General features: G+C 29.1%; 3 protein-coding genes across 4 annotated transcripts in view; all 3 read left to right on the forward strand.

Annotated features, from left to right (window-relative positions):
• The first annotated feature begins 1667 nt into the window (after positions 1–1667).
• On the forward strand, positions 1668–2716 carry LOC119609269. The gene is made up of 2 exons (XM_037963989.1): positions 1668–1871; positions 1983–2716. The coding sequence occupies exons 1-2, from the start codon at positions 1814–1816 to the stop codon at positions 2312–2314; spliced, it is 390 nt and encodes a 129-aa protein (XP_037819917.1). The 5' UTR covers positions 1668–1813; the 3' UTR covers positions 2315–2716.
• Positions 2717–3618: 902 nt separating this feature from the next.
• LOC119609270 (probable arginine--tRNA ligase, cytoplasmic) lies at positions 3619–6329 on the forward strand. Its single transcript, XM_037963990.1, has 5 exons — positions 3619–3792; positions 3859–3996; positions 4169–4554; positions 4612–4941; positions 5004–6329. Exons 1-5 carry the CDS (start codon positions 3751–3753, stop codon positions 6151–6153), a joined length of 2046 nt encoding a protein of 681 aa, XP_037819918.1. The 5' UTR covers positions 3619–3750; the 3' UTR covers positions 6154–6329.
• A 269-nt stretch (positions 6330–6598) lies between these two features.
• Positions 6599–14746, forward strand: part of LOC119609273 (xenotropic and polytropic retrovirus receptor 1-like) — a 10047-nt gene continuing 1899 nt past the window's right edge. The window contains exons 1-4 of one of the 2 annotated variants that reach the window (XM_037963993.1): positions 6599–6641; positions 13548–13640; positions 13702–14359; positions 14419–14746. The exon at positions 14419–14746 is cut by the window's right edge and continues 43 nt beyond it. In XM_037963993.1, coding sequence (XP_037819921.1) covers positions 13572–13640; positions 13702–14359; positions 14419–14746 — 1055 coding nt within the window. In that variant the 5' untranslated portion in view covers positions 6599–6641; positions 13548–13571. Of the gene's footprint in view, positions 6642–7519; positions 8051–13547; positions 13641–13701; positions 14360–14418 lie in introns of those variants that run through there. The other variant, XM_037963992.1, reaches the window with a different exon arrangement.

Raw genomic sequence — 14746 nt, forward strand, 5'->3', positions numbered from 1 at the left:
ATTTAAATAACAAAATATATGAATAATATGTAAACAATTTTAAGTTTAAATTAATAAAAATCAACCCTTTTTCTAAAAAAAAAAAATCGTTTTATTATTGTATTTTACAGAAAATCTTCTTAATCAGAAGATTTTAAAAATTGTATATGAAAACCGAAGGACATTTTTCTGTTTTTCATTGATATATAAAATCTTATGATTATGACGTTAGTTCGTTAGTTTCGTAAAAATCAAATAAAATTTGATTTTCTTCCGTTTAGAAATATTTATTTCCAAAAATATCGATTCTGCAACACTGTGCTAGGGTGCTATAGTTGAAACGAAAAGTCGACTTTTCGACATTTGCATTTAGCTAAAAGTCGACTTTTCGACCTTTCGACTTTTTCCATTTTATGAAAAGTCGATTTTTCGACTTTTCGACCTTTTTCATTTATTTAAAAGTCGACTTTTAGACTTTTCGACTTTTAGTATTTTATAAATGGTCGACTTTTCGACTTTTTCCGACTTTTCGACTTTTTTCGACTTTTCGACTTTTTCCGACTTTTTTCGACTTTTCCACTTTTTTCGACTTTTCGACTTTTTTCGACTTTTTCCGACTTTTCGACTTTTTGATTTTTTACGACTTTTTGACTATTTTCGATTTATTTCGACTTTTTTTCGACTATTTTCGACTATTTTTTTTACTTTTTTCGAGTTTTTCCGACTATTTTAGAGTTTTTGACCTCTTTTCCACTTTTTTAAAATTTTCGACTCTTTTCGACTTTTTCCGACTTTTCGACTTTTTCCGACTTTTCGACTTTTTCCGACTTATCGACTTTTTTCGACTTTTCAACTTTTTTCGACTTTTCGACTTTTTTCGACTTTCCGATTTTTTGACTTTTCGACTTTTTTCATAGACGATAGTCGAGTTATCGACTTTTTTGGAACAAAATAGTCGACTTCGACTTTTCGACAAAAAGTCGATTGTTCGATTATTCGAAAGTCGATTTATAGAACCCTACACTGTGCTGTGCTACGTCAACATTAATAGTCCGACGACTCACATTGTCAAATTTCTTTGACACAGAACTCTGTATCAGAGATGGGAAATTTAAATTTGGAAATACAATATGATTTTTCTGTTGCAATTTAGCAAGAATACTGAAATTATATTTTAAAATTTTAAATTATAAAACTCCCGATAAATTTATTTGTACTCGTTTCATAAAAGAAATGTATTTTCCGCTCTATAAATTTAAATATTTCTCGTGAGAATTATATTTAAACTCAGGAGAAAAAATGATCTGTTCACAATAAAGCAAATAATTTATTTCGCTCGAATTAATTTCTCTCTAGAGAGAAATCAATTTGAACGCTCTCCTTACTCTGCTCGGAAACTTGTTTTGCAATTCTTCTCATTCATACAAAATGCAATTAGGTTTCTCTGTGTAAACATAAAGGTAACTTTAAAATAGAATTAAGAAAAAGATTCTCAACTAAAGTTTCTCAGTGTAGACCGGCACTAATGAGCTCTTAATGTTAAATATTAGTATCATAATGAAATTCTGCATAAATAAGTTTAATGTAAATTCCACTATCAAAATGCATAAGGAAATTACGTCCATTGTCAACAAATTTTTAGATCTGAATTTTACTAACCACAAAAAGTACAATTATATGAACTTTTCCAACCCTGTTCTGTATACACTACAAATGCATTACACTTTGTTTATCATCAAAACAATAACAAATAGTGAAATTTTTATAAAATATTAAAAAAATCAATAAATTTTATATTCTTTATTGAGTTAAGAATAAAGTAGAAATAGTAACAATGCAAAATTTTGATATGAATATGGATTTTTTATTTGCACTGCTACCACCATCAAATTGTAAGTATCAACAAAAGTTTTCACTGTTCAACTATTTTTTTTTTTTTGCTTTTTAATAAACTAATTAAATAAACACTTTGTTTTTGTTGCTCTTATCATCCGTCACTCCAGTTCAAATGACCGATGAACAGTTGGTATTGTGGCAACATAATGCTATTTTTGAGTGTGAATGTGATAATTTTATAAATCGTCGTATTGAGGCAGATCGTCAGGAACGGGCCGAGTATTTGAGTAATTATGCTATAAATACTGCCATACAACAGCATGGTCTGCAGAGACGTCGGCGTCGCAGTGAGGGCAACGAAAATGAAGGAAATAGTGTTTTCATAGTCCATCCACCGGCCAGACGTCCGCGCTTGAGGCCACTGTACTATGAGGTGTATGAGGATGCTGTGGCAGAAGCTATACGGGAAAGAGGTTTAGTATTAAGAGGCAGACCTTAAAAATTATATATTTATTTATGCACATGAAAAGAACATCAATATGTCAACTTAAACTGTACTGTGCAGTGTGCTATAGACGCATAGGAATGAGAAAGGTTTGGAACTAAGAAAAATGGAGGATGAAGTCGTCTATAGTATACAAGAGGAATTAAAATATCTAAATGTGATGATATGGGTATCATTTTTGAGTTATCTACTTTTTGAAACTTGAGGGTTTGATAAGTTTTTTAAAAAACTTTTATTTTGCTACAATTCAACGAAATTTAAATGTTTTCATTTTTGTATCTTAAGTTGTGAAAATATATGTATAGAACATATACTTAAGTATATTTAGAAATAAGATAACATAAAAATATCTGTGTGAATTTTTAATAAAATAGATTTTTTATAAAAAAGACAAAATCGAATTGAAATGATTTGAAATCTAGTTTGAAAACAATTTTTCATAATTATAAGTACGATTTGGTTGCTTTTGGTAGGTGGAGATTACTTATTCATTAATAGAAGGTAATAAATATAAAGATACTATAGACTAGACTATAGCACAATATGGAGGATGTCTTATTTTTGATCATGTTAACAGAAATTTTGTCGAAAGTTTTTGTATTTTTACATGGTATCAGCACTTGAGAGTAAACGCACGATTGTAAATTTTTATATGGAGTTTGACAAAAGTGCGGTTCAATTCACAGGATACAAGTATATATTAAGTATACTTTTTGTCACAAAAACTGCACCTACATTTTTGCATCGGGGCTTTTCACAATAACAATAAAAACAATTTGAAAATGAAAATTTAAAGCGAACATTTTCATTTTATGAAAAATTCATTCATATTTAATGCCTTAAAATTCTCTTATAGTTTTTGGCTTTAATTTTGTTTTTTTAACACAATGTCCTGCTGGCTGGTCGTTATTATTATTTGTGTTAAATGTTTACAAAATTTATTTTAAATAATACAAAAAGCTTTAATTATATTTAAATTTGTTTAACTCTGTCTCTCTCTAGCTGATTTTATATTTTCTTTTATTTTAAATAATTTTGTAGGTTTTTCAAGTGGAAAGCGGACCATAGACTAGACTATAGACTAACGAAGTTTTTCTCTGTTTTAACGGAAATTTTTATATATAAAAATGTAAACAATAACAAACTCTGACATCAGTGCGTACCAGTCAAGTGAAGAAAAAAATAATCAGCTGATTAAATAACACCACCTTATCTGAATTCGCCTTGAAGTAAATGTTCTCGCAACGTTCCTTTTTGTTTATTTCTAAACACTTCCTAGTCATCAATCCCCGCTGAATGTCTCTACCTAAAAAGAAGTATTTGACAGCCGCAATTCTTTTTTTTTTTTGCTATTCTAGTTTTTTTGTTTTGACAAACTCTACATGTGGCAATTGGTGTAAGTGGAGAAAAGTTTTAATAAATTATAGAAAATGTCCAGTTTAAAGCGTGAAATTGATACATTACAAGAATTAGTAAGTGCTCTATGGGAATATGTTAAAAGTGTAACTAATTTTATACGTTTGTGTGCTGTTTTTTAGGAACAACTGACAGCTGAGCTGCGTGCGCAAATTGATGATACAAAGAATGGTGTCGGTTTGGAGGAACATGACGAAAGTCTGATGAAATTGCAGGTGGAAAATACAAAACTTAAACATCGTTTAGCTGTATTACAAAATGTAAGTTTCATAAATAATTGCAATCTTGGAGTATTTTCATCACCTAAACGCTACACCATTGGGTGGATGGAAAATAGCGGTCGGCTACGACTCACTTCTTGAGTCATTTTAATTTAACTAATAAAATATTTCCTATATATTCGATTTTATTAATACCCATCTTTATTTTCAGGCTTTGGAAGTTGAGAAGAAATCCCAAAGTGGTGGTGCTACTGCTGCCTCAAAGTCTTTTGTTCCAGCGGTCATACCAGAACAAATCAATGAAATGGTTTCTATAAGTGATCATTTATTAGATTTATTTACAAATGCCATTGCCAAAGCTTATCCACAATTAGCCGGTACAGCAGCCATTATTTCACCCGTAAATGCTAATGCGGCCAAGTTTGGCGATTATCAATGCAACAGTGCCATGTCTCTAGCTAAGACACTTAAAGCAAGTGGCGTAAATAAGTCACCTCGGGACATTGCCCAAGAGGTACTGAAACAATGTCAAGTTTCGCCGGTGGTTGAGAAAATGGAAGTAGCTGGTGCTGGTTTCATCAATGTGTTCCTTAAGAAGTAAGTTATTTTTCATATGTTTAACATTCATATTAAATTATTATTTGGTTTTATTAGAACTTATGCCGTTGAAGCTTTAGCCAACATGTTATGTGCCGGTGTTAAGGCTCCCAAGGTTAAACGCCAACGTGTTCTGGTAGATTTCTCCTCGCCAAATATTGCCAAAGAAATGCATGTGGGTCATTTGCGTTCCACTATTATTGGTGAATCGATTTCTCGTTTATTGGAATTTATGGGACACGATGTATTGCGTGTTAATCATTTAGGTGATTGGGGTACACAATTTGGCATGTTGATTGCTCATTTGGAAGACAGATTTCCCAATTTCCTTAATGAGAGTCCTCCCATAAGTGATTTACAAGCTTTCTACAAAGAATCTAAAAAGAGGTAACTTAAAAATTATTTCATTATTTGCATTTTAATAAAACAATTATTTTTGCTAAAAAAAGATTTGACGAAGATGAGGAATTCAAAAAACGCGCCTACAATCGTGTAGTACAACTACAAAGTGGTGAACCCAATTCAACTAAAGCCTGGAACTTAATATGTGATGTGTCGCGTCGCGAATTCCAAAAAATTTACGATCGCCTAGATGTCCATCTAACCGAAAAGGGTGAATCGTTTTACCAAAGCCGTATGGTAGAGGTGGTTAAATTCTTAGAATCTAAAAATCTATTAGAATTAGATGAGGGACGTAAAATTATGTGGGCTACCACTGAAAAGGATTCTATACCCTTGACTATTGTAAAATCAGATGGTGGTTTCACTTATGATACTTCCGATATGGCTGCTATACGCTATAGAATCGAGGAAGAAAAAGCCGAATGGATCATTTATGTAGTAGATGCTGGACAAAATACTCATTTAAAGAATATTTACTTGGCAGCCGAAAGATGCGGTATTTTGGACCCTAAAAAACATCGTGCCGATCATGTGCAATTCGGTGTAGTGCTGGGAGAAGATGGTAAGAAATTCAAGACACGCTCCGGAGATACTGTCAAGTTATCCGATCTCTTGGATGAGGGTCTAAAGAGATCATTAGATAAGCTTCTGGAAAAGGAACGTGACAAGGTACTAACCCCTGAAGAGCTTAAGGCTGCCCAAGAATCTGTAGCCTATGGTTGTATTAAATACGCCGATTTAAGTCACAATCGCACCAATGAATATGTATTCTCATTCGATAAAATGTTGGAAGATCGTGGCAATACAGCTGTTTATCTACTCTATGCCTACACACGCATTTGTTCCATATCACGCAACAGTGGTGAAGACTTCTCCGATTTGGCTAAAGTCTTGCAAACAAACAAAATTGTATTAGAACATGAAAAGGAGTGGAAATTGGCAAAAACTTTGCTTAAATTCCCCGATATTTTGGTGAAAATTTCGAAGGACTTATTACTGCATCTACTCTGTGAATACTGTTACGAAGTGTGCACTGTATTTTCAGAATTCTACGATAATTGCTATTGCATCGAAAAGAACAAGGAAGGAAAAATTGTTAAGGTCAATCGTAGTCGCATTTTATTGTGTGAAGCTACTGCCGCTGTATTAAAACAATGCTTCAATATTTTGGGTTTAAAACCTGTGGCCAAGATTTAAACAATACCTATAAACCTAATAAACGGCAATGATCACATTATCTTTAACATTTTCAATTTTTTGTAAAACGAATAAAAATAAACTACATATGTATTTCTTTGATATTTAATATTGAAGGAAAAAAAATAACCTAATAAACATACAACGCTTTTTATTGTACTCCAACAATAACAAAATAAATATTTGTTTAAATGCGCCGGAAGTTTTAGTTTTTTTCCGCCAAACATTTTTTCCAACATAATTTGTTTTTATCTCTGTGTATAATTAAATGTTTAAATATTTGTTTAATAATATCTACATTCATTAGCATTTTCTATTGAATGTTTTTAATTAGAAAATTTTAGGCACACTTTTCTGTTTGCCAGATAAGATTATTAATGATAAAGATTTAAAAAAAATATTAGTTAATTTTACAGTATCTCTGATATTGAATTTCTAAAATCAGTTTGCTAGAAGATGTGCTACTGAAAAGTTAGAAAAAAATAAAAGTGAGTTGCTAAAAATATAAAATAAAATAAAAATATCCTTAAAAAGCTTTTGTGCTAAAAAAAGGATTAGTATTGGTTACAATTATACATAAAGAAAGTTAATGGGACCAACCTCCGTCTATAGCTACGACCAATACGGATATAAAATAACTGGATATTAAGAAAATGGATGTTAATTATAGATCTATTAATTAATAACTTTTTTAAAGTTGTTTTTAATAATTTGACACGATTTTCTAACATTTCTATTTTTTAAAATAGTACGCTATGTTTTTTTCAGTGTATAATCCTTATTATTAAATTTTCATTGTAACACCCTGTCTTGTTGATGTTTTCATTTCATTCGCATAACGAAAACATCAAACTACACTAAATACACATATGTCAGAATTTCATGCAAAAACAAAGCACAGCTGATTATTTAAATTAACAAGAACAATACCATTGTTGCTGTACCCCGTCTCGAAAATTCAACAGGAATATGGCTTGTATATACACAAATCATTTAGATATTTTTTTTTCGGATCTGCCTATATAGCCACATACAATATATATAAATCATTTTGCGAATTTTTTTCGATCAGAACATAATTGTTTCTCATACTAAAATGAAACCAAAATGTAACCAAATTTTTAAAAATATTCTACGTCCTTATAAAATTTATTTATAAAAGAAGGATATTTATTATTCGGCATAGCCGATTATAGCACTCTGACTTGTTATACATATGTATGTATGTACAAACATTTAGCGGTTTCTACTAAAAAATTTTTATAGCGTTATTTTACCGTCAATCTGGTATAATGTAACCTAAAAGCTTTGGCAACACTGCTCAAAATGTCACTTTAAATTCAACAGCTGTTTCTTTGTTTAGTTCTTTTTCGATTCTTTCTTCAAAAACGTATTGTTGTCTGCCGAGTTTACTTTAAAAATTACCAAAAATTATTATCAATTATTTACGGAAAATTATTTAATTTTCCTGTTAAAATGCGTGCCTTTACTTAATTCATATAAAATTGTGTTTTTTTGTTTCTAAATTGATTGTAAAGTGATATTTTTGTAATAAATTACTACGATTAAGTTAAATAGTGTGAATTTTGTACTTGAGAAGACTGATAATAAAAAAAAAATAAAAGTAAAAATACAAAACAAGCAAATTAAATAAATTAAAACATGATTTTAAGAATGAATAAGAAGAGCAACTATTATTAACGTGGAAAACAAAAAGAAAAAAGTGTTAGTGTAGTTAATGTTTTTGTTGTTGATTTTATAACAACAACAGCGGTAATAAATTAAAAAAAAAATCAAATGTTTACAAAGGATTATTAAATGTTTACTAAGCGTTTTTATATATAGAATTTGAGAAAAAAAAATTATAAAACAAGAAAACTGACGTTAACAAACAGAGGTAAATGTCATTACATATTTGTTTTACTTTTTATTAATACATACATTTTAATTATTCGGCTTGAAGTCTTGTGATTTTCATTAATTTATTAAAGATGTACAAAGTTGCAAAAATTATTAAATTGTTTCAAAATTTCTTAGAAATATATTTATCATGTTTTATTATGAACTCTTTAGTTATAATAACAACAATTTAAAAAGAATATAATCATAATTATACTTCTCTTAAATTGCCAAAGGAAATAATAGGTGTATTCATGTAATTAGGGAAAAGGTTATCTTTTTAAACATCTAATAGGAAAAATGGTGAATTGAAGTTTAAGCCAAGTTAAACGTTACAAAGTTTTTGTTTGAATATTTTTTGTATTCTAAAAGACAAATCAAAACAGATCACAATCGAAGTTTTATCGTATCATTCCTACGAGGTCCTTTTTTTATTTTGACCAGCTCACTAAATATTGATGAAACAATTATTCATTTTCGGTAGGAACATCAGTATCTTATTAATTCTATCATAGAATTAATAAAAATAGAATTTCTATGTATTAAGTTTCAGTTCAAAAAGAAATTGAATACCTATTACCAAGATGTATTAATTTAAAATCATTATGCCATGCCTATTACTTGATTATTTTTACTCCCTAATTTTATTATTACCATTTTAATTTGGCATTAAAAAAAGATTTAATAACAAATAAAAAATCTAAAAAACCATGACAATTGCTTTAATGCCTGCAGCATCATAAAATATTTATACATAAATAACATTTTTTCATTAATTAATGTTATGCTCTAAATATTTTCAATTAATTTGTATTTAAGCCAATTTTAAACTGAAAGTATTTTGAATGCCCTTTAGAAGTTTACGTTTAAATAAATATGAAGTTATTGTATTTATATTTTCTTAAATATTGTATATTGTGTAAACATACATACATATAAACAGTTAACAGTATCGGACAAAACAAATTTATTCTATATTTAGATTTAAATGATTTAATTTAAGTGTTAAAAGTCACTTTGATATATACGCTAAATTGTATTAAAAACAACATTGCAATTTGTTGACCCTATAAAGTCTATATATTGTGGATCCTTATCGATTAAGCTAAGGCCGTTGTTGTTGTTGTAGCAGCGACACGTTTAAAGTCAGTGTGGCTGGGTTGACAATCCTTGGTCGTTGTTCGTTGAACTCCGAGTCGTTCCGGTGCGAAGAACCGATTGTCGTGGGAACGAAGCTAAGGCCGTCTGTCTGTATGGATTTTGAAATCAAATTTCTGAAGACCCAAAGGCATGCTTTCGAGAATATCGCTATTAAAAATCAGCAGAATCGGTCCATAAATAATGGAGATATGAGGAAATTCCCGAGACAATCTCTGAAAATTTGGTACTTTTTCGATCTTCAAAACATTTTGAGTCCTGAGTGAATGAAAGTCTTTTTCATCATTTAATTGGTACTTTTCGATATTCAAAATTATTGAACCTAGAAACAGAAAATGAGGTTCGAAATAAATATTTTGTTAAATGATCACATACATACATTTCGTCACCTAAAACGCAAACGGCCCTATCTAACATTTTTAAAATTTTACAGGAAAAGCAAAAAACTATTTAAATTGAAAAGTTTGTTTCTATCAACGCGATTTATTTGTATTAAATAAACAAATTCTTTAATATTGAAACCTATCATTTGTTATGATAGTTGACAATGGCGTATAAAAAAAAGTGGATAAATTGGACTTTTTACCTTTAATATTTAAATGTTTTTGTAGATAGGGCCTTTTGTTTTCTGTCAATAAAATCGATAATTATGGTCAGAGGAGTGGACATTTGTTTTGATGCAATTTTTGGTTAGTTAGGGCCGTTTGCATTTCAGGTGACGATTTATTTGTTTGTAAATACATTTTAAATATGAATTATTACAAATTAAAAAGTGACAACAGATATTTATGATTAATCGATTATGATTCATTTCTTAAATATAAATTAAACATTTTAATTAATTTTAATTGCGCATAAATATTGATGATGGAATATTTAAAAGAATTACAAAAAAGATAACAAAAAATCTAATTAACAAATTATACATATTATTAAAATTAAATGGCTGCTACTCTTAACTATTTTACTCAACACTGTATGCTTTGATCTACATTTAATAGGGGCTATGAAAACTATCACCACAGTTTAAGGTCTACAGAGAAAAGAAAAATCAAATTGTTTGTGTTTGATAACAATCTCACACTACAGCAATTACAATACTGCTCGTACAAATCTTAGGGTAATTACAATTTAAGATAACAAATACGAATAAAAAAATATAAATCTTAGAGATTTCGTTAAATAAAAATCAATATTTACACAATAAATTGCATAAAGAGAATATCTATATGTTTATTTTTATTAATAACGACAAAATTTAAAAAACAAACATAAACTTATATTTGGCACAAAATAAATACTTATGTATTAAATGATTATGAAAATAATTCTTCCGTTAAATGGAAGAACATTCTAAATAAAGGCGAAAAGAAATACATTTAATGCTATGACAACGGGGACATACATATAAATAAACAATTATCTATACGACGTACTGTCAGTGTGAGTTTTGGAATATTATTTTTGACATTTCGTTTAATTTTGATTTCAAGTAAAACAAATTACAAATCAATTTATTTGCGGAATCTTAAATGTTTTAACAAATTTTTAACACTTGCTTGCTAAAAATATGACACAGTGACTTAAAGTGATTTAGCGTTGGAATCTTCATTTCAATATTATTTATGATGTTTTTCAATAGTTTGAATTAAAATCTATCTTACGTTTTGTGTTTCGATAATAGAGTAGTCAAAAGAGATATTAGCGGCTGGTAATGTGTAAAAAAATATTGTTTATATTATCTTATCGTGTTGTCTAATTTAAAGATAATTAAGCTTATATTTTATGTACGTACGTAAGTATGAAAGTTTGTATAAGTATGTATGTATGTTAAAAAAACATTTGTGATTTTGATTTTTCACAAACCAAATAAAAATAAACAAAACTATGACGTTTGTCGTTTGTTTAAAAATAAATTCGCCGAAAATGTCATTTGGCAAAATACATACATACAATGTATTAAGTGTTAGTTGAAGTCAAATATCACATTATACAAAAATAAACAATGTAGGACCATTAGGAAAAGTTTACAATTGCTTTTTTTATAAAATTTAAATATTGGTTTAATATTTTGCCTAAAATTATTTTTATTAAAATTTCTTTTAAATTTTTCTTTTCTGGAAATTTATGGGTCATTGCTAGCTAGCTAGGTCTATTTTTCAATGTTTATTATTTATATAAAATTTAAATTATGATTAACATGATGCAAATAATTATTAAATAAATATTAAAAAGTCTCGCAAGCATACATAATAATTTAATATAAATATTTGATAAACAAGTTTTTATTAAATAAATTGACATTATTAAAGATTAAAAATTCCATTTGTAAATATTTAGCATAGTAGACAGACTATAGCAGCCATCTGTTGTTATACCCTACATCAAAATAGAGGGTATGTGTTGAGGTTATTTTATATCCATCCGATTGTGTCTTTAATAAAGATACAAGTTGACTTGAAAGTGGTTTGTGTATGTACAAATCATTCTGTGGAAGTTTTTCTGAATTAGTCCATAATTGTTCATAGCTCCCATATTAAACCTTCTTATGAAAATCACTTTTAGTTATTGAACAGACCTAATAATATAAAATAATTTCAAAATTTTGAAGTATTTTGAATGTAATTTTAAAATAAAAACTCTTTTTATATCCTTCACCTTCGTGGGAATGGTATATGGGCATTTCCACCTAAAGTCTGCTTTTGTCACATCACGTCACGCACCATAAACTGCCTATATCTAAGGAAAATATATATATATATATTTCTTAATTGTTTATATTTTTATGTAGAGTTCTAATAAATCTACGCATAGAATAAAGAGGCGACCAATCAAAAGGAATGGTCCTAAGATATTGTCAAATAATGTGCTTGACGTGATGTGACAAAAATATATTTTTCAGTGGAAATGCTCGTATATAAGTTTGTCTTTCCGTTTGTAATTTTTACAAAAGTCTGTCAGTCCGTCTGTATTTTCGTGGATATAAATTTTCTGAAAACACCAAATATCTTTCAAATCCAAAACATCAATAAGACAGGTCGACAAAATTTAAAAAAATTAGAAACCCTGAGAACAAGTTAGACTTTTTTAATTGACTGAGCCTTGTTGAATTCTAATATGACCTCAGATTTTCTCCATCTCTTCTGGGATTTGAGATATCATGTCCTGAAAATGCCATTTTTGGCCCTTTCTGAGACGTTATAACAGCGCCAAAACAACTTTGTTTATAAAATGCTGTATGCCATCAGAAAGGCTTAACATCTCACATATCTTCTTTATTCTTCGAGATATCTTCACCTAAATCCTTAACACCTATGGTTTTCGGTATATTCATGGTATTTGTAGTGTATGGTACTACTATAGTGCGGAGGGTATTATGCTTTGTAAATATTATTTATAACGATCAAAAATATTGGATCTACACTTATCTAAGTGTGATATCTCAGCAATTAAAGCTTCAGGTCACGATATCTTAATTCCCAGATGTGATTGAGAAATTCTCTATAGATTTGGATTCAGCGCGTCTCAATCCTTTAGAAAAGTATACTTTTGTCATTGGATTAAAAATTTGTCGGCCTGTGTATTCAACCTAGAAAGATAAAGAGAGGCCAAAGTGAATGAAACTCTGTAGAAAAGGATTTTTGGTACTTTTTCGTTCTTTAACTGGAAAAATATAACCAGACATATAATATTCTGATGTAATAAACATCTATAAGAGTGCTTTTTTTTGGTACTTTTTGTTCTTTAACTGGTACTTGTTGAATCCTTTATAATTTTGAACCTAGATAAGCAAAATTTAACAAGAAACATACTGATAGAATGAAAATTTATTCAAAGGGCTAGTTTCTGGTACTTTTTCAACATTTGATTTTTGTTTTATTAAATCTAGAATCACAAATTTCATTTCTATTAAACTTTTAAAACCAAAATTCATTAATCAAAAATATCTCTAAAATGTTTTCCGTTTATTTACTTTTTAATTGATCAAAAATTTCAAATTAAAATTTTCCTATTACCTTCAACAGACTTTTAATAGCTAAAAATATTATTAATTTTTGGCAAAATTGTTGTCTTAAGCACAAGACCATTGAAATGTGTCAGCCATCAATTATAGCAAATGTAATTGATGAGCATTTTAATTTTTCAAATATTGACAAACTAATGAACACATTATTACATACATATTATAATCATAAATATTACGTAATTATTAATGGAAATTGTACCTTAAATAAAAAATCAATTTAAAGTTTATGAGACACAAAGTAATGTTCTATTAAGACTTATTACATTTTATGTAATTTTAATTACTTTATTTTTTCAAAATTATTTTTTAGATTCATATTTTATAAGTTGCTAACATGAAGTTTGCTGAGCATTTAACGGCTCACATAACGCCGGAATGGCGTAAACAATATATTAATTATGAGGTAAGTATTTAACATTAAATTTCTTTTGATTGTTTATTCAAAAACATTTTCTTATCTGCAGGAAATGAAAGCCATGCTTTATATGGCTGTAGAAGAAGCACCCTCCGTAGACAGTGTGGAAGATGAAGTTTTAAAACGACATTTTGCCAATTTTGATGAAAATTTCTTTCATTATTGTGACAAAGAATTGAAAAAGATTAATACATTCTATTCGGAAAAATTAGCCGAAGCCACACGTAAATTTGCTACTTTAAAAGCTGAACTGAAAACCTGCATCGAAGAGTCTGAACGCAGTGCAAAAAAATCGAAAGCTCTAAAGAAAGCCGGCTTGCCACATCGTAAGGCTCAAGAGCTAAAGTTGGCATTCAGTGAATTTTATTTAAGTTTAATTCTATTACAAAACTATCAAAATCTTAATCATACCGGTTTTCGTAAGATTCTTAAGAAACATGATAAACTGTTGCGTGTTGATACTGGTGCCAAGTGGCGTCAGGATCATGTTGAGGCCTCACATTTCTTTATCAATAAGGATATTGATAATATCATTAATGAAACAGAGACAACTGTTACCACCGAGTTAGAGGGTGGTGATCGTCAACGTGCTATGAAACGTTTGCGAGTACCTCCTCTTGGTGAACAACAGAGTCCTTGGACCACATTTAAAGTGGGTTTGTTTTCGGGTTCCTTTATTGTTTTGGGTATTGTGGTGGTGTTATCCGGTGAGTAAAATCATTTTTCTTATTATTTTTACAAAATCTTATCCTCTATTTCTAAACAGCTATTTTCCACGATATAAGTGGTGAAAATCTTAAAGTCACATTTCGTCTATATCGTGGTCCTTTGTTAATTATCGAGTTTATATTCCTGATTGGTGTTAATATCTATGGTTGGCGTTCTTCGGGTGTTAATCATGTACTTATATTTGAATTAGATCCAAGAAATCATTTATCGGAACAGCATCTAATGGAATTAGCGGCGATTTTTGGTGTCATTTGGACTTTAAGCATGTTGAGTTTTCTGTACTCGGCCAGTTTAAGTATACCGGCTTTTATAAATCCCCTTACATTAACCATTATTATGGTATTATTTCTGGTAAATCCCTTCCA

Source organism: Lucilia sericata, unplaced genomic scaffold, assembly GCF_015586225.1.
Source record: "Lucilia sericata isolate MDLA Ls3-8-SP2 unplaced genomic scaffold, ASM1558622v1 Contig000954F_arrow, whole genome shotgun sequence".
Taxonomy (NCBI): Eukaryota; Metazoa; Arthropoda; class Insecta; order Diptera; family Calliphoridae; genus Lucilia; species Lucilia sericata.

Excerpts from the sequence above, each read along its gene's own strand:
- LOC119609269 (XM_037963989.1), top strand. The coding sequence starts at position 1,814 with ATGCAAAATTTTGATATGAATATGGATTTTTTATTTGCACTGCTACCA. Across the intron at positions 1,872-1,982 it reads ACTGCTACCACCATCAAATT|TTCAAATGACCGATGAACAG; the intron begins GTAAGTATCAAC and ends CCGTCACTCCAG.
- LOC119609270 (XM_037963990.1), top strand. The coding sequence starts at position 3,751 with ATGTCCAGTTTAAAGCGTGAAATTGATACATTACAAGAATTA. Across the intron at positions 3,997-4,168 it reads GTTTAGCTGTATTACAAAAT|GCTTTGGAAGTTGAGAAGAA; the intron begins GTAAGTTTCATA and ends CTTTATTTTCAG. Across the intron at positions 4,555-4,611 it reads ATCAATGTGTTCCTTAAGAA|AACTTATGCCGTTGAAGCTT; the intron begins GTAAGTTATTTT and ends TGGTTTTATTAG.